This window comes from Trematomus bernacchii, unplaced genomic scaffold (assembly GCF_902827165.1).
Source record: "Trematomus bernacchii unplaced genomic scaffold, fTreBer1.1, whole genome shotgun sequence".
NCBI classification, from domain to species: Eukaryota; Metazoa; Chordata; class Actinopteri; order Perciformes; family Nototheniidae; genus Trematomus; species Trematomus bernacchii.
In genome coordinates this window covers 2682501-2701976 of record NW_022987620.1, presented here as the reverse complement: position 1 = coordinate 2701976, position 19476 = coordinate 2682501, and the positions used below count along the sequence as shown (strand labels likewise).

The 19476-nt window shown below is 40.8% G+C and overlaps 3 protein-coding genes across 3 annotated transcripts in view; all 3 read right to left on the bottom strand.

The window, feature by feature from the left end:
- Positions 1-410: 410 nt before the first annotated feature.
- plekhf1 (pleckstrin homology domain containing, family F (with FYVE domain) member 1) lies at positions 411-1985 on the bottom strand. Its single transcript, XM_034132754.1, has 2 exons — positions 1620-1985; positions 411-1313 (listed from the first exon to the last, which is right to left on the bottom strand). The coding sequence occupies exons 1-2, from the start codon at positions 1864-1866 to the stop codon at positions 706-708; spliced, it is 855 nt and encodes a 284-aa protein (XP_033988645.1). The 5' UTR covers positions 1867-1985; the 3' UTR covers positions 411-705.
- Positions 1986-4347: 2362 nt separating this feature from the next.
- On the bottom strand, positions 4348-10747 carry pop4 (POP4 homolog, ribonuclease P/MRP subunit). The gene is given in 12 exon segments (XM_034132732.1): positions 4348-5315; positions 5318-5416; positions 5610-5657; positions 5660-5699; positions 5701-5711; positions 6089-6152; positions 6279-6357; positions 7634-7698; positions 7700-7810; positions 7812-7853; positions 8612-8667; positions 10534-10747. Coding segments are annotated over 12 exon segments (657 nt in total). The 5' UTR covers positions 10541-10747; the 3' UTR covers positions 4348-5280.
- Positions 10748-13830: 3083 nt separating this feature from the next.
- tpcn2 (two pore segment channel 2) overlaps positions 13831-19476 on the bottom strand; it is a 29600-nt gene continuing 23954 nt past the window's right edge. Inside the window, exons 15-25 of the mRNA XM_034132731.1 lie at positions 18861-18920; positions 17451-17579; positions 17026-17075; positions 16833-16932; positions 16677-16748; positions 16331-16404; positions 15426-15531; positions 15113-15195; positions 14958-15039; positions 14185-14276; positions 13831-14057 (exon numbers count right to left, since the gene is read on the bottom strand). Coding sequence (XP_033988622.1) covers positions 13979-14057; positions 14185-14276; positions 14958-15039; positions 15113-15195; positions 15426-15531; positions 16331-16404; positions 16677-16748; positions 16833-16932; positions 17026-17075; positions 17451-17579; positions 18861-18920 — 927 coding nt within the window. The 3' untranslated portion in view covers positions 13831-13978. The remainder of the gene's footprint in view (positions 14058-14184; positions 14277-14957; positions 15040-15112; positions 15196-15425; positions 15532-16330; positions 16405-16676; positions 16749-16832; positions 16933-17025; positions 17076-17450; positions 17580-18860; positions 18921-19476) is intronic.

Below are 19476 nucleotides of genomic sequence, written 5' to 3'. Positions count from 1 at the left end.
TTATGGTAAAGTAAGTCCTAGTGCCAGGGTATAGATAAAGGATAAAAGGGTAGGCCTATGCTTATTTAAAAAACTCATCGTTTTTTAGAGGTAAATTAAATCAATCACTTCTATAACTATATATACATGGAGAAATTAGCATCGCAATGCCTGTATTCAATGCATAGGACAATGCATATGATGAATATCACATAGTATGGCCATAACAGTCATCTTATCACAATTTGTATGGGGGATATTGGAATTGTTAAAACATCTGTGGTCGTTTATGATCCTCATATGATGCCTATTTGATTTGACCATGACTGTCTTTCTGTTCACAGTAAAAATCTTAGAGGCTTTGTTGCACAGAATATCCTGACTCATAGCCGTAGTAACACTCCAATCATCACAGACAGATTTTGACTTACTTTTGTCATAGTTTATTCCAAGGACAAAATGTGACGCATGCACTAGGTCCAAATGCTCTCATGTGCACAAACATTAACATAGACATACGTGACTGAAACCAGCCTTAAATAAAATAGTGTAGAAAATCAAGTTCACAGCAATAGTTTCCACAAACAGCAAAATGTGAAACAAAAATATAGAAACCTACAAATTCAATACAATATGTACAAAATAGTTTAACTTTATAAGGTATTGTTTTGTTTAGTGATAATGCCTTGCAAAGCTGCTTTAGTTGTGTGTCCATGTTAGTCCAACTCATGTTAGGGGCCTCACATGCTCTGGTTTCAGGTAGACATATGTGGACCAGGAGTCCATTAGAGAGTCCATCCATCTGCTGGGGTCATGCTCCTCCAGCTGCTCCTCTGCCTCCTCTTCCTCACTGCACCAATCCACCTCATCTTCATCGGAGCATATCTTGTCGGTGCTGCTCCCCCTCCCACGAGACTCTTCCTTGATCTCTGCTCGATGTTTCGTTGTGGACAGGCTGGAGTGACACATGTTGCAGACCCTCAATAACTTAGTGGGGTGAATGTGTTCGATTACTGCTCGCTTCTTGGAGCAAGCCCCGCAGACCACAAAGCCACATTTCCGGCAGTGGTGTCGCCGATGGGCCACGCTGAAGCTGTTGGAGCAGCGCATGCAGACCGCAGAGGCCTGGTCCGGGATCCAGGTAACGGCGAAGTCAGGTCTTGGCCTGGAGCAGGCGCTATGCAGCCTGGACTGGCACTCCTCGATGTGTTCGATCCAGGCTCGCTTCTCCTCGTACGAGACCGCCGCCATGTAGAAGGACTTGCGTGGGGTGCGCAATAACCATTGGTTCCTCATTTCCGTGCTGTCCTCCAAGTCCTCTAGCTGGATGTACTCTGAAATGATGCAAAAAGGGTTTGTTAGGACAAGGCTACAAAGGTGCAACATGATTTTGCATTTAGTAGGCCTACACAAAACTGTGTGGCAAGTTATGCCATGTAAGCAGAGAGAAGTGTTAACAAGATTATGTTTGATAAATGCAACTGATTGCAATAGATTTAACAAACAAAGGCAATGCTTTATTGCAGAAAAAATTGCTTCTAACTGTTTTGGCCCTTTATTGTTGTTTATTACAGAAGCGCGAAAGTTATGGAACAATTAAGCTTTATGTTTCTCCTTAGAGGAATTTGTAAGTTGCTCACCTAGAGGGATGACCTGCTGCTTTTTGTTCCATCGTCCGTTCAAAATGATGCTGCCGTACACCAGCACATCGTTGAAGAGGAAGAAGGCTTTGGGCTGTGGCCCCCGGCGGCTCAGCTTCATCAGCCGGCCCTCTCCAATCAGGACCCGGCCCGGTTGGGACAAGGCCTTCCCAGACGGCCCAAATGAGTTCTCCACAGCCTGGATCCGCTCACGGTTATTCTGAGCAAACATGAGCTGTTCTTCCATGGTGTCCTTGTTTGTTGTTAGCAGTATGCTGTCGTCTTTCTGCAGATCGTTCTCTGTGGCTCTTAGAAGTAGTCATGCGTTTGTGTTTTGTGTGTCTGATGAGACAGGCAGCTCTGCAGAGGTATTTAAAGCCTTAGCGCCTGGTGACATCACTGGACTTTCCAAAGCAAATTCCGCTTTCAGAAGAAAACATTGTGCAATAGGTGAGGGGGCGGGAGCTACATTTGAATTCAGAGAAAGTCACCAAATTAAAAAAAAATAGGAAGGAAGAAATGCCTGCATTTAGACAGCATTTAGACAGCATTTTGACAACTGAAAATCCCTTTCTGCAGAGGAAAAGCCCTTCTGTTTTTCTGATCTTACACAAGTCATTTTGATTGTCCTGAGAATCAAAAAGATTCAGACTGACAACGGTTTAATTCAAAGGAACCTGAGGCTTCCACATGTTTTGCTGATAATTGATACATGCATTTATATTTTACCATCCAATGCATCACCAGCCTTTAATTAAATTCAAATGAAAGGCATTGTACCCCTTTTAAACACCTGAGCAAGTGAATATTGAAGTATATACTGAGGTTATGCATGCAACAAAATGTTATTGGATGACACAAAAGGAGAAACTGGATTAATAAAGCATCAATAGAAACCTTTTTCACTCGACCAGAGCAAAAGAGAGATCAGGTTTCATGATAAACCACAGGGCTGTCAGACTGGTCGAGCAGCTGCAGAATACCACATCCTGTCAACTCGTCATTTCTCGTGTAAACTTTCTACTGATTGATGCACGCTCATTAAATCTGTCTTCCTTCCTTTATAGAAGATGTATTATTTTAGTCACCACACCGCACACCCTAACACATATCCTAGCAAGCAGGGTTATGGTAAGAGGCGAATGCTTAACCACAAGAATAATATTTGAACCCTCTAAAGCCTAGCCTAGCACCAATGCTACTCTATTCTAAAAACATGAAATAACTTAAATGTTTTGAGAGAGACAAGCTTAAATTGTGTCTGAACCGTGAAAATGTCATTCTGTGTGTCATCATGGCCAAAATAGGAGGTGACTTTTGAGTTCTTGCCATGTAAGGGGTTAGTGTAGATCTTGTTGTGATAGCGATAACGTCACAACCACAGTCACAACATTTTTTTAATGTGTTTGTTGAGATAAAAATTGAAGGCCGCCCTTAAACAAAGGTGTGGTACGCACAAGGTTGTGGGAAACACCATTGGAGGAAATTGCCCAGGAAGGGCCCAGAGTATGGAGCTAATTTCCTGCCCATAACTCCACCAAACTAAACAAGTTTTACAAATGCCTTATGATTCACTAACAAACACAGTGTGGTTTAGCAAATACAAAACAAACATCTACAAACTAATGCATTAGTTTTGCAAATAAAAAACGTATCTGTTAAACAAACACATAACATTTTTCTAATAAATCATGTTCAGAGACAAATTCAGCATAGGTTTACAAGTACAACACTTTTTTTTTTACAAGTAAAAGGCTCGGCCAAGAAGAACAGACAAAGGAAACGATACAGGTGAAAACAATGATGCAGTCACTTTGTACGTCACCATGGATTCTGAGGCAATTCTCTTCACAGATTGATCCTGCACAGGGCCTGCAGTAAGCCTCTTCATCTGGAGGCTTTTCAAATATTGGTATTATATTAAGGAGAGAAAGACCTGACACAAGTAGAGATATGTGGACCTAATTAAATGATTCCTAACATGACTAGGACAGTGTGATATCAGCATATGAATACGTTATTTTGCATATTATTATGTACTGATGGAATAGAACCTTTTTTAAATGCAGAAACTCTACACTATAATATCTAAGTGGTGACGACAAGGGTCTATTTAATCTCCACAAATGTTTTCCTTTTATATATCCTATATTCTATTTAGAATAAGTCTGTTTTGATGTAAGTGCACAATCTGTTATTAGAAATGCATGGCTGTCGGGCACTAGTTTTTTAGAACGTGGAGTGAAATAAATATATTTATGTGTGCTAACATCTGAAACAATCCAAGCCAGACTCTATCATTAGAAAAAGTGGAAATGCTAAAAGTGTTTTAGCTTCAAACAGATCAGCTCATATGAATCATGTGTAATACCGTGACTTTAGTTTTATAAATGATTGTTTGGAGAAGGCTTCCTTTTACAAAGATCCAGGATGCATTTCTACGTGTGCAAGCTGAAAGACTATGAACATTTCAACATTGTGTACATGGTAATAAACTCATCCTTACAGATTTATATCCGGCTCCAAACAGAAACAAACCTGTAAGTCTGGATCAGTAATGAGATCTGAGTGAAACCTGTGTGTAATGAGGCCACCACAGCTAAGAACACACTGATGTCTTGGATATATAATGGAGACCAATGTTGCAGCTCAGCAGTGTCAGACACGGTTAAACCTGTTCTCTTAGAACAGTGTGTGAGAGGCAGAGCAGGTGAAGGAGTTCAGTACACACAGTGTCATATTTGTATTCAGTTCAGTACAGTCCACAGAGCTTCACTTGATCTGTTACACAAAGGGTGCAGACGGACATATGCGTCACTTTAGCTTCATCCTATTCTGTACAAAATACATTTCACAATAAAAACAAACACTGCTGTCCAACAGAAAACATGCTCTGCAATGGACTTCCACTAACACAATATATAAAACCTCCACCTTTTTATTTCCTCATGCACTACACACAAAGCTCTGAAAAAACAAATTACCAGTTTACAGGTGTACAGTCTAATGAGCCCTAACACTACACACGTAACTGGGCTTTCTTTGAAATGTAACTGATAAAAGGCTTAGTGAGGCTTTTTCTTTGAGGAATTTTAACATTTTTTCAAAAAACAACCACTTTCTGACATGTTTTTCATTGTTTGTCACTCTGAAGCAGCCCTAGCAAAAGCATGAACAAAATACTATTATAATGATACCAGGCTTTGGTTTTTGGTTCCAGTAGCTGGTATACAATAGGTTACAAATGACAGTCTGTATTTTTACAGTGTCAGATATGTATTTAATTAACATTACCATATTGAATCAAGATACCCAATATTAAATCCACTTGGATTGGGAAAAGGGCCGTAATTGGGACCATCCCTATTACTTTGAATTCTCCAAGCAGATGAGTGATGACATCATCAGGGTTGTTTTTCTCGCACACAGAAAAACATTATCTAACTGAGTTAGTGGCTTTTCAGTCCTCACCATGTGTAACTCAAATTCATCCAGAGCAGAATCAGCGGGGATCCCTTCAAAATACAAAAAAAAGGTATGGTCCCCACAAACAATAAAAGACCACTTGCTATATGTGCCATTGTTGTTGCAGTTCCTCCTGACTGCCGACAGAGGGCAGTGTGAGGCAGTGTGTGTCATGTCTCTGATGGTCACTGACTCCTCACAGGTCGATGGTTCCTCTCACTTTAAACTTCTGGCGGAGCGTTCACTGGCTCGCTGCTCAAACTTGCTCCCGTAGATGTGGGACACGAAGCCGTTGATCTCCACTGAGAACACGCTGTTCCTCTTGGGGATCACTGTCACACAGAGAGAATAAAAACAATCTGTAACACTGCCATCAAAAGCTTCACCATTTTTTGGTTAGAACATTATATTGTATTGTGACAATTCTGACATGGTGGACCATAGTTTAAAAACAACTAAGAATATGATGGAGGCACAGACGACTGGAACACAAAATGATTGTGTCCTGTTTTCGTGAGTCCTTACCTTTCAGTTTGTCTTCTCTGGTGATGATCTTGAAGACGTGTTTGAATCTTGGACGATGATCCCGGTAGTCCCTACATACGACGGGCATTTTAGAGCGCACCACTGTGACAGAGACAAACATGAACTATTAGAACTCAGTCAGCACAATAGGATATTGTCTGATGGCATACAATAAGTAGATTGTTGTGAATTCATTATCTGGATAATCAATAATATCTAAATGAGTCATTTGAAAAGGTTTCTATCTTATAGGACCTGTAGGAAAGATCCGACTCACAGTGTTGCTATGTCTTATTTAGTTATCCGTTATGGAAGCAGGTGGCCCGAATGATGACAATTAATCAGAAATCGTTTTAAAAAAACCTGAAATCAGGGTCTCTACGGCTTATTTTTCACTCGTATTTAAACTTCACTATGACTTCAAATGTGACACGATGTATCTCACAGTGATGTTGGTGTGAGAGAAGCTGAAACTCTACCTGTGACGATGGCACCGTGGAAGTCAGCCTTCAGGAGCTTCTGCTGCACAAACTGTGGATTGCTGTAAAAAACACAGCGTTCACACATGAGACGGCGCACACGGGGAATACAAGGACTTCTGCAAACTTCTCCTGTGCAGTTTAGTGGGGATTGGCAGAGTTGATGTGTGACAATGCAAAGTGCTTTACCTGTTGGCTTCAGCCCGCTGCCACATGGTCGATAAACGTACTGTCTCCAGAGGTCATGCAGAGGCAGGAAGAGCTCGTATCTACAGGACAAGGATGAAGACAGGGATTTTAGAGACATTTCTACTTTAATATGATTGTTTGATTATTTGTCTGTGGTTTTAGATTATATTAAGATAATTATGTAAGGATATTACATGTGTGTCCATAAAGAGCAGAACAATGGGGACAGGTGATGATGGTTAGAACGGGGAGGCGGTGAAGTCTTTTTTCCACAAGCTCTTATTGTTATTTTGGGATGGATGCAGTTTATGTCGATTGTTCTCGTCTGTGTAATGCCCCGCCTGACTCGTAAAATAAATAGGAAGCTGTCATTTTCACATTTGTTTGGAAATAGAAACCACAACTCCAACTAAGGAGTTTTTTATTGAATGGACTTAAAGGTCCCATGTCATGCTTTTCCGGTTATTACCCGTCCCCTTGTGTGTTATGAAGCTTTTTCTGCATGTAAACGGTCTGCAAGAGCACAAACCCTCAAAGTACACCCTGTAGCGAGTAAACTCTAACACAGAAAAGACCTCCCCAAAACGCCTCGTTGGTGATTTTTTTTTCTTCATTTTTTTCTTCCTGAGTATAGTGACGTAACCATACCCAGGTCCAAATGGACCAATCCGCGGAGCTCCTCACACACACACACACACTCACTCAGCCTTATCTTTTCTCAGCCGCGGCTCCGCGGATCTCCGCCTGTGTGCTCAGGCTGAGACGCAGCAACAGGAAACGACACCAGTAACCCAGCTCACACCGTCCGCTCCTCGAGCCTCAAAGGGCGGAAGCAGCGAGCCCCGCAACGTCCCGCCAACACGGCACCCCAGACCCCACGCAGCATTCTCATCTGTTTGTCATTACTGGTGTCATTTTCTGGTTGCTAACCAAACGCCATTGTAACACATAACCACTGATGTTCCGCTTGTAACGGTGGTTGACTCATCAGAACAGAGTGGGCGAGCTGACCAATCAGAGCACACTGGGCTCACAGGGAGGGGGGGGGCAGGAGCTCCAACAAGCCGTTTTAGGACAGAGAGTGAATACAAATACTATACAGAGATGCTGTTATGAGAAACCAATGTGAGTTTGGAACATTGCCACAATATACATCTATTTCTAGTAGACCTCAACAATGGAATTATGATCAGTAGAAATGGCCATGTGATGGGACCTTTTAAACGACACAGCAGTGATACTGGGAAGAATCAAACTTAATGAGGAATCTATCACAATCAAGAAACAATGATGTGTTAATGTTCCAAACACATTTCCTCCCAATAACCCGTCCCCTCCTCCACTTTCCTCCCCCACCTCTGGTGCTCAGGTTTGAGCTGGAAGACCTTCATGGCCCTCTTCTGCCGGGCGTTCAGTCCCTTGGGTTTTCTTGCTCTTCCTCTTGTCCTTCTTGGGCCTGCTGTAGCCCAGGATCAGAGCCTTGTGGGTCAGCAGGTTGTTCACATCGCAGCGTGTGGTCTGCGGGAGGCTGTTTCTTCAGGAAGGCATCGGTGAAGGCTTTAGGGTGGGGTCGAGACTGGAAATGAGACAGAGATATTTACAGAGAGCTGGACTTATTATAAAAACAGAAAAACAAGTCCAGACTTGTATAGCATCCAAATGTGTGAAGAAAGTGTAGTAGAGCGTGTCTGATGATATTTATGACATCATAATACTAGGGAATAACGATCGAGTGAACAATAAATAGATCAATATATAAGATGACATTCCTTATTTTCCACTAATCATTTTCAGCAATAAATAGATCAATATATTGGAATATCAACATTTTAGGAGTAAACTCTAGTAGACTACTATCGTTGTTTTTTTTCTGAATCGGTTGTTGTCGCATTGCTGTGCATTTTCCCACTTCAAATAACAAAAGTACGAATCAAAAACAGATGCAAAACAATATTTTAAACATGAATGTAGAAAATAAGATATATATATACCGTATATATATATATATATATATATATATATATATATATATATTTTGAGACAACTTGATTGTATACAGACACAGAAAATTCCAGAAAAAAAGATGCATGTAATAATATTCAAATGTCTTGTCTATATTATTGTATTCTAAAATCAAATCCTCCTTTTTTGATAAGGGTGAACCAACATGTTTTTATTAGAACATTTCCAAGTGATTTTCAAAATATCTGCACTGTTGATTCATAGACAAAGTATTTCTCATGTCCCTTTATTATCTGCAGGAAGACTGTGCACAGCCTGACTGGAAAGGGATCACTGTGCAGCACATCATGTCCTCAGTAGGTCTCTGCTTACCTCCACACCGAGAAGCTTCTCCAGATCCTGAGGGATGGTGGCTCGAACAAGAGCTTCTGTTGAACAGAACAAACACATCTAGTGTTACACCAAACCTGATGGACCTCCCTGAGCTTCTGGACCAGAACACAGGAGGGGTTGCTGGGCCGATGTGAACCCCAGCAGCTAGCCTCAATGAGCTTCTATTCCTACTGCTGCCCTATACAAAGTCATACATTAACTCAAATCCATCTGTAGGCTGTTGTGGGGTTATTCCATTTTTTATTTGTCTATTCACATTACATATCTGGTTGTAATTTAAAATCAAAATACCCAATCATAGGATTCTTCTGGACAGGAAAGCTATATATAACATATGAAGTTTTCCAGAGAACCTTGAGCCATGATAAAGCCTGGGAGTTTCACACTGAAGAATGAGGATGAGATCACTTTACATAAGAGAGCTACAGTTGCATATTTCAAGTCCTCTGACTGACAGCGTTGCTCCTGGGACCCTGAGTTAAAGATAGAAAAGAAAAGCTATGTAGGAGAGTGACAGCGGGCACAGAGACAGACCTGTTCGACTGGCTGCTGCAGAAGTACAGAGGCAGTTCTGTTTTTCCAACGCTGAAAGCTCATCAGCCAGACACTGGTGTCTAATTTCAATACTGTTTGGTTCCGCCTGAAATGTGTATTTTCAGTCTCATAATTGGTCTCATTCTGATTGATCCCACCAGTTCCTGATTTCAATCGTAACTTTGGAAACACTTGTGAAATCAGAAAAGTAAAGGTTTTATTATATCAGCAATGCAATTGAAGTTGACCAAATTCCCTTATACCCAAATCAATCAATGTATATTCTTTCTTATCGTAGTTTGTTTATTTTACCACCTGTTCATATTTACTTTATTGGTTTTCCTTATTGGACCCCCCCTAGAGGATGCTAGGACCACTCCCCACTTATAAAAATAGCACTTCACCCCTGCTTACACCCAGGGCCGTCCCTCCCTACAGACCGATCATGCAGACTGCGTGGGGCCTCACCTCGCGGAGGGAGCCTCAACTGAGCCGAAAATGCGGCGCACCTATGCGCTTATGCGGCGCAATTAGTGTGGCGCGGCACAGTTTCGCTGCTGCGATGGCTCCACTAGCAACCGCCCCCCCCGTCGACGCTCGCGTAAAAACAGAGGGCCTCATCATATAACTTTGCGTGGGGCCTCATGTTGGCCAGGGACGGCCCTGCTTACACCTATATTGCCGTGAGCTGATTATCGAGCCTTCATTGTAACAGTCGCGGGTACACACTGTGTGTGTGCGTGTGGAGAGTGTTGCAGTAGAAAAATTCCACTTGTAGCGCCCGGTACCTTAATGGGAAACCCTACACTGTTTGAGCAACCTCTATGAAACGTCAAGCTACCCCACAGCACCCCCAAAAAGAAAATCTCTGGCGCTGCTACTGTGGGCTAAGCCCCGAATGTTTCCAGGTCCAGGGACACGCCCCTGGTTTGCATCATTATATGAAGTGAAGGATGACACATTAGCCCTTTCTCACGAGAGGCATTTTTGATTGGTCAAAGGCAGCAACAGCACAGGTGGAAATAACAGCATTCATTAAGACTGTTCAGTGACATGAGCCAGAGAGATGTGTATTTGAACTAGTATCACAATAGCAGCACGAGGTGCCTTCTGAAGAATGTTACGTGTATTGTATTTTGTCGTTTTTGTATTTTCTACTTTTAGTACATCCTTTTTTATTTGTAACAATATCTACACTGTATTGCTACTTTTATTTTGGTTGAATACTTCTCCCAATGGGTATTTAGCATCCCTACACAGACATTAGGATGAAATAAACAGAAGGGACACATGGTGGGTTTTAAACCAACTTGAAGAATGTTGTGTTTCCGGGTCATGTTCATCACCCTTCGACTGCTTAAACTCACCTTCCATTCCCTCGTTTTCGCGGACTTCCTGAAGAATACCGTATCAATTCCCAATGTAAACGCCGGCTCTTTCTGACAGCAGAACAACTCTTCACATGTGTTTTGTTTACAACACGAGCTCACTTCCGGGTTTCTTCTTCTTCTGCAGTTTGCGGCAGACTGACCGCTGTGGGGGAATGTTGCCCTCTACAGTCAGAACAACGCATACATTACCTTTCTAATCCAGCCTTTTGATCATCTTTTGCTCAATTTACCTTAAAATTCATTGAGCTACAGATTTATCTTCACATTCCATAAAACCTTTCAACCTCCATGTGTTACATATCTGATAGAATAACCAGCATTAAACACTTCTGTTAGTTTCCTCATCTTGTTTTATTTTCCTCATGTTCCCCTGATCCGCTCCACAGGGGAAGCCTGAGCTACTGTTTAAAAACCCTTGCTGTGAAAGATGAATTTACATTTTTTGGCTGTGTAATCTCATATTTAGTCACAACAATGTCTGAAATCAATCATGGTGGCCTTTATAGCATATGTCTATATAAAGTGCACATACAACACTGTGCAGTGAAGAAATTAACCCTTTCATGCATGAATTATGAAAGCCTCAGTCAGGATTTTTTTACAAAGTGTTTTTATTGCTCTTGGGGCATGAAAAACAAGATCTTTTGGACATTTCTACTGAAATAAAACTAACCAGTTCAGCAGCACCTTCTTTGAAGTGAATTTCGGTACATTGGGAGTGTATGTGTTTGTGTGTTTATAATGCAGTAATACTAGTAAACAGAGAGAATGGCAGTACTGCTAACAGGCTAATTTTAAACTGAAAGAAAGGTGATGCCCCCCAAGTAATGTGCCAAAAAACAATAAAATACAAAAAGAAGTCTTCAAAATATTTATTTAAAATCTATTTGTCAATCTTGTATAAAGAGTTTTATTGTACAAACTGTATCTCAACTTAATACAAATATAATAAAATGGCATTCCAACTTCTCTATACCAAATCGCTTTCAATAAAAAAAGGAAATCCCTGTTGTTTTCTTGCTAGAACTGTGTCCTTTCTAGAATAAAAAAATCCAGGATTCCAGTTTAAAACATATCTAAATACGTTACATAAAATACCATTCTGTGCAAAGTATTTAGAAGTAGACATGCAGCCTCCATCCTTACCCAGAATACACATGCACGTCTCTCAATAAATGTTCTGGTGTCATTATTTTCTTACTTTACTGCACTAGAGAGAAGAAACCACAATAACCCTTCAAGGATGATCCCTCAGAAGTAAAAGAGATAACTTAGACATGCTCTACACAGCAGAACATAATGGACACATGTTTTTGTCAAAAGCAACGAGATCTGATTTTTCAAAAGCTGGTGAATCCACCTAACACCTGAGCTCCCATGTTATATTTGTATTTTAGTGCTGGAACAACTGCTCAAATGAAAGATAAGCAAGAATCATACATGTTATTCCCATGTTAAGCAGCAGTACATGCATTAATTCATTTTTTAACCATTGTGAAGTAAGACAATATACTTGGCTCTTTATGGTTGGGCAAATACAATGCAAACCGCCACATTTTAAAGCTAAAAACCTCCTGAATCTGAGTGGTTTACATTAAGAAGACTAACCTGGAAACCCCAATGGTAGTGATGGGGGGGGGGCAATGCTGTATTATTAAGCCCTGGGAAAATACTTTATAGTATTTATTATTGAATACTATGGAATTGGCACCCAACCTGGGAATATTTAGCCCCACCCACTCATTTTCGGCTCGACCAATGACAGGACGTCTTCTCTGCAAGCAGTTTCAGTTGTACAGAGGGGGTGTTTCTCAATGTCGAGGAGGCTTGCTTGTTAGCACATGTACCTCCAAGTCACTTGCTTCAGAAGCAGGGGCGGCGCCAGGGGGTAGCTTGCTATAGCAACTCCAACAATTGGCCTAGCAACGGCTTAGCAACCCCATTGTTTTGTTGTGAAAATGTATTTATACACATTCTCGCGAGATCTATCAGGGGTCATTGTAAGTTAAAGCGCAAACTATTACTTGGCTAATGTTGTTATAATTCTCAGTATGTGAACACAGATCGAAAATGGAAAGATTTCTCACAAGTCAGCGTAAACGGCCGCAATCTCCAACGGAGCCAGAACCCTGTGTGTGTGTGTGTGTGTGTGTGTGTGTGTGTGTGTGTGTGTGTGTGTCTGTTTGCGGTGTGGTGATGAGGTTAAATGCCACAGCATGCCAGTTGAAACAGTGAACGATCGCTATTGTGTACGCTTAGGGTGTAATGGTATTATACACAAATATTGTAGGAGCACAGAAACAGTGTTCAAATTCTGCTTTTACAAACTTATTTTGGTTGTGCTTACCTTGCAAAGTAATGTTATAAGTGTCAAAGGAATGTTTTAATGTAAATATTAATGATAATATTGTAGCGTGTCCAAGTTAATAGTTATTTCAGTTATCAGATGTGCACAGTTTAGTACATTTGTAAAGTTATTTAGGCAATGTTGTTGGTGGGAGTTAGGGAGAGACCGCCCCTTCCAGGTGTGTGTGTGCGTTTTCCGGTGTGTGTGAAGGGAGTACGAGACGGTAGGAGTTGTGTTCGAGTGTGGGGAAAAGTCATAATGAGTGTTATACTATTGATTGGCTCTGTAAGGCGTGGCTGTGGTCGTCAATACCATAAAATAAAGAGAACGTTTACGACATTGAAGGCTCGTGATCTGTGATCTTGAATAGCGGTGAACTATTCAAATTTCCCGCAACGAAGTACGCCGGCCTCGGTAGAATTCCAAGTATCCTGGACATTGGAACAGTCCTTCGGCGGGACTCGATGACGTAGTATGCTTAAAATAGTGGCTCTGGAGCAGCCTTCCTCGACATTAGCCGCGTTCACACCGCAGTACTTTTCCCACTTTAGTTCCGATATAGTTCCGAAATGTCGCGTTCACACCAAAAAGAGCCGGAACTAAAATGAGTTCATGAGAACCTTTTTTACCCCCTTTTCCGTCCCTGCTAGAGAGCAGGTACTTTCGTGGGAGAAAAAGGTTCCTATGTCTGATTGGCTGGGCGGAATGCAAACCACGCCCCGTAAAACTCCCAAAAAGTTTTGTGAAGCCGCCATTGTATTATCCTTGCATTAGCATTATTAGCATTAGCATTAGCCCAGCGCAGAAACGCAGAGAGACTAACTTATGGCAACACAAAAGAAAACATGGGAGCGGTGGAGATGAGGAGGTGTCGGTGTTCTCATTGGCAGTGGTTTATAAATAACATGACACACAATAAGAACATGTGTTTTTTGCAGCAGCAGTAATTATTTGTAAAAATAATTATAAATGAACAAACATTGGTTGTATGCTGTGATGTTGACCTTTCAGTGCTTCTACCACACAATAGACACATTTAGTAGCAGTCTCGTCGGTGATGGTGCTGTGTGTGTGTCACCAGTGCAGGTGTAGGTGAGGGTGTTGGTGTAGTTGGCATATTAACTCCTCTTCAGTGGGCTCCTGGATCTGCTCTCTGCAGAGAAACAGGGGTAAGTCATGGACAACAGAAGAAGGATTGGACAAAAGGTTAGCTGTGGTTTGACAGATAGATTTGTAATTACCGGTATATGAATTACAACAAAACAGTAGAGTCAACCTACCTGAACATGAGTTGAACAGACGTTTCATATCTGATCCTCTCCACATCTGTAACAGAGCAGCTATGACTGCGGTCCCATTTATAGATGAAGTTCTGTCAGAAAACAAGGAACAGAGTATTTGTGCTGTTAGAATGTTTAATGTGTATTTTATATAAAAAAATAAGGCTGGCATTATTACAGATTTTCAGTCAACTAGTCACCTACACTAACAACCCCTTTTCAATGTATTTAAAAATACCTCAGATGTGGCTTGTCCAACAGTCAATGTGGTTCATTGATGTGCCATTGACAAATTGCCTTTACTAGATGGCACACTCATGGTCTGAAAAGAGAATACCTGCATTCTCGCTAATGGCCAGCAGGGGGCCATAAGAAGTCAAATTGTATAATGACCAAAAAATGACCCTACATCTCACTTGATTTATCACTTCGGGAAATATTTTCCTAATGGGTTTGTGAACTCAATCTCTAGTTTCAAGCCTTCTTTAATACAGCATGATTTAAACTTTGTAAATTAGGGTCCCATTACAGTGAAAAAGATGATAATCATGCAGGGTAAGTTTTATGCTAACATGTGTGTGACACACATGACAGAAAAAAGGTGACAACCACGCACATTTTAAGCGAATGCAGTAGCAATTGCTGGCTTATTGAAAGCTGATGTACCAGGAAGTGTGTATCTTTGTCGTTGAATGTACTTATTGTAAGTTGCTTTGGTTACACTGTTAGCTAAATGTAATGAATGAGTGTTTGTGATGTCTGAGGGAACTGACCTCTAAGATGAGCGCCACAAACAGGTTGACCCACATGACAGAGGAGGTGAGCCACCAAGACACAAAGTAGATCTTTGACCACCTGGGAAAAACAAAACGTGATCATCAGGATCAACACCAGCAACTGTTGTGCATGTGAAATGTAGGTTTCTTACTCAGTGGTGTATCTGCTGTATGCATCCATGAAGGCCTGCCAGTTGTTGACTATCATGACATCATAGAGCAACATGATGGACGCCTGAGACACAGGAAGGAAATTATTCTCTTTTATCACTTTTCTTTTGGGTATATCCAAGCAACAGTGTGCAACTGTAAACCCGTTCACAAAAGTAGCTGTACACCATCATTGACAATGGTAACTGATCATCATCAAAGGAAAAGGGGTTAATAATACTTTAACACACAAAACACACAGAAGTTACTGGAACTAAATAGGACAATAAAAGTCTAAAAGTTGTTGTTACTCACACCAAAGTCATCAAAGTTATTGGACCAGTAGCCCAGCTGCTCATAGGTGCCACACGCCATGCTGAAGTTGGAGGAGATGTTCTCCATGGAGGAGTTAAAGAGCCCACTGCAACCAACAACAGAGCGAGTGTTCAACACACAGGATACTATCTGTGAGGGAAGGGCACACTTCCTGCATTGTTGTTTTACTGCACAAAACAGGAGGCTTGCCGCTTATTTCATTTTCTACAGAGTAACACATCTTACATTGTTCAAGTGTTAAATAATGACATCACTATGTAACACTTGCGCTCCAACACATTGTACGTGTTAGCTAAAGGGCGGGACATCTCTAAGAGGTTGACCAATCACAACAGAGCCGGCCAGCTAACCAATCAGAGCAGACTGGTCTCTGGTTTCAGACAGAGGGTGAAAAGAGGTGCTGCAGCACAGGCAGTATGAGACAAATAAAGATCTCTTTGAACATTGAAGCATGGAGACATGTCCCAGTAGAGGCACAAAATACAAATATGAACCTGAAAATGAGCAGACTAGGGCCCTTTAATTGTTTTATTACTATAATCTATTCTTACTATTAGCAAAGGGCAATGTACGAATCATTCAGCTTCTAATTTTTAGCTTGCACTTAATTGTTGCCCTTGACAGACTGCATCAGTAATCAGTACAACCTTAATGCATCCCTTTACTGAATTATAACACATATCATTTAACATCTAAACAAGACCCCAAGTATTTATAACAAGAAGCCCCTTAATAAATAAGGCTAGCAAAATCATTTGGATTATAATTTGCTGGATGAAAACTCTGGATGAGTTTCTTATTGGCAGTTTGAAGGATTAAATGTAGCATTTCTTTTTTAATTGTCAACAGAGATGTAAAAAGAGCTTCATGTCATGGCTGCATACCTCATATTTGGAGGAGGTTTGATGGCTCCTTCAAACAGCCAGATCCCAATCACAGCAAACACATAGAACACCACCTGCACAGAGAGCATGAAGAAGACCCGTGTCAGCTGGAACCCTGTATCTCCATAAGTGTGCTTACAGGAAGACCAAACAATATGTTTTTTAATACAACTTTTTTAAATAGAGCCAGACGATTATCACATGTCATTATTTAGCCTATTAAAAAGCATGTTTTCTCACCAAAACAGAAACATTTTGATTTTCACACAACAATCATATGATAGGAAGAGGCATCAAAAATATTAATCGTTTCTAAATTTGGATCTTCATATATTTTATAGCTCACCATTAGTATCCCTGCAAAGGCTCTGAGGTTCTTCAGCAGGTCCAACAGTGTACTCGCAACCAAAGCCATGAGCTGTTCAACAAGAAGGAACATATGAGAGATATAAGGGACATGAACACAGGACATTTATTTGAAGTATATTTTTGTTTGCCTTACCTTGATATCTGGGATGATGCGCAGGAAGCGGAACACAATCAGCATGTTGATCAGACGCACCATCTCCCACAGAGACATCACACCATGAGAGGATGCATCCCTGTTTACACACACACACACACACACACACACATGAAACATTCTTAGATTTTTTTCCTACCACTAAGATTATTTGATGAAAATACAAACCTACCATTGAGAATAAGGAAGCCTGTAGGTGATATATATAGTGATTTGTAGGAGCTGATGGAGACAAAAACACATAAACAATTGATTTAACCTGCAATAACTGATTTATTTTCCCAGTGGGTTTCACCGGAAAATGAGAAAATAGTCCTTTAACAATCTGGATTGACACAGGTTGTCATGAATGACTGTGCTACGCTTACTAAATACTGCTGCAGGATGGTCAAACTGCATTTAAACTTTTGTATTTTGGTCCTATCAACAAAGATAGAATACCATGGGACACTGTACAAAATATAACAAGCTGCTCACATGTGAAAACAAATTAAATCCTTGTAAATATGCTTCCGTTATCCTTAAGAAATGAAACTAGCTTCACATGTGTTATACTTAACGTGAGGATAATAAGAGAGAGGGGGAGAGCAGGGTTACCAGGAGCAGGATGGTGAGGAAGCCGTCAAAGATGTTGTTCCTGTAGGAGAGGTACCCTTTCCATCCGAAGGCAAAGATTTTCACGCACATTTCAAACAGGTAATACAGGATGAAGCACATGTTGATGATCTGGCAGTTTGACAGAGGAAGAGGGATTTAGTCCATTAATGAAGCAGGTTATGTTCACAATTTTAGCAGGCAACAGGGCCCCCAAAACATCAAATGAAACAGATGAGATACTGAGGATTTAAATATAGGATTTTAAAGATTTAATTTGTCTATGAGATACTTTGAGATGGATCAAAGTGTTAGTTAGGGTGTATATCAGGGGTGGGGAACCTCCGGCCTCCGGGCCGTATACGGACCGCGAGACCATTTGGTACGGCCCTCGAGGTAAAAAGAAAACAATTAAAGAAATCTAAACCGCAAAAGAATTAAACAAGCGAGTGCCTGTTTTTCCTGGCCAAGGTCAGGGTCCTTGAACACAACACGAGCCTAACGTGTCATTACGTGGTATATGTCTCGTCTGACAGGGGTGCAGTTCTGATGGAGAGCACCAGAACGTAGCTCCAGCACTTCAGAATTGTCAGTACCCATAAGGAGCCGTACACATGCTGCAGTTTTTGCGTGGCTGTGTCTTTAGTTGAAAGCCCAGTGGCGATCTGTTCATCTGTCATACTGATCATACAGTCAATAACTTTGTTGTTATTAGCATCTGGTTAGCTAGCTATGCTAACGAATATAAGAAGCTTTTTCTACAACCAGTGAGGTAAAGGCACATCTTTATATGATCATTATAGTTATAAAAAAATAAGAGAATAAAGTAAACAAGTATAAAGAATACAGTATAAAAGGAGAGTGATTTGTAAAATATCCATAAAGAAAAAGAAATCTGCTTACAGTTCTGTTTCATATGGGTGTTGAGAGATGTTTCCATAGAGCTCCTAATGTTGCTCTCAAAGTGCACCAGATTGATGCTTTTAACTTCTACATTTAAAAACAAATCTTCCCGGGGGAGCATGCCCCCCGGACCCCCCTAGAGGAGGTTAAGTCCCCCCCCCACTTAAATCATGTTCACATGGATAGGAAACTAAATACATTTGCACACATATTGTGTCCATATCTTTCTGTTGTGGTGGTCATACCACAACCGTGCACGTGCATGCATGCGCGAGTCATTGTAAGATATCTGGATTAAGAGGTTGCTTTTTCTTTGCACAGCAGAAAAGAAAGGCGAAATGAATGGGCTGTGATTCTAGTATTTTTAAGCAGAGGTCAATCATTTGTACGGCCCTCGGAGGATGTTGAAAAAATTGAAATGGCCCTCGAGAGGAAAAAGGTTCCCCACCCCTGGTGTATATGAACATCCATAAGACATTATAATAACATTAGCCATAAGGCTGTGCTCACCTCCATGATGTAGTTGTCTCTCTCTGCTGTAGACTTATCAGAGTTCAGAACCAGGACGGTCTGAAACACACAAAATGTACAAATATAATATTGCCATATGGTAGACAGATGATATGAAGTGAGAACAAAACATTTAAAAATGGGTGGTGGTCAATGTGTCCGGGAAGATTTCAATGTCTCAGACAAGCGAGAGGAATTGCAGTCAAAGAAGCTTGAACACATTTGATAGGAAGGCTACATAAAGAATGTCATCATTAAGATATGAAGATTTATGCTGCACTGAAAAGTAGAGTTATTTCAAAGAAAACATACGTATACAAATATATATATATTACGCAAGCCTACGACATAAGTCTGTCTTCCTCAGTGTTAGCCCTACAGATACTCAGATCAAATAAAACTGAATAAAAACTATTTGCTAACAAACCAAAATCCATGTATTATTATTATGTATGTATGTATATGCCCTACTGGCTCATCATATTGTAAATAAAGGCCTGCTGTGCTGCTGCCAACTTCAAATCAAGCTCTGCTTTAAATGTGTTCTTCAGATAAAAAAACATTTGCCAGTTGGACCCATCCAGGATAAATGTAGCTTCATTTACCTATGAGGACT

What these genes read in the sequence shown, in the direction of transcription:
- plekhf1 (XM_034132754.1), bottom strand. Translation starts at nt 1,866, where the DNA reads ATGGAAGAACAGCTCATGTTTGCTCAGAATAACCGTGAGCGGATCCAG. An exon ending in GCAGCAGGTCATCCCTCTAG is followed by an intron (nt 1,314 to 1,619) that starts GTGAGCAACTTA and finishes GCATCATTTCAG; the next exon opens with AGTACATCCAGCTAGAGGAC.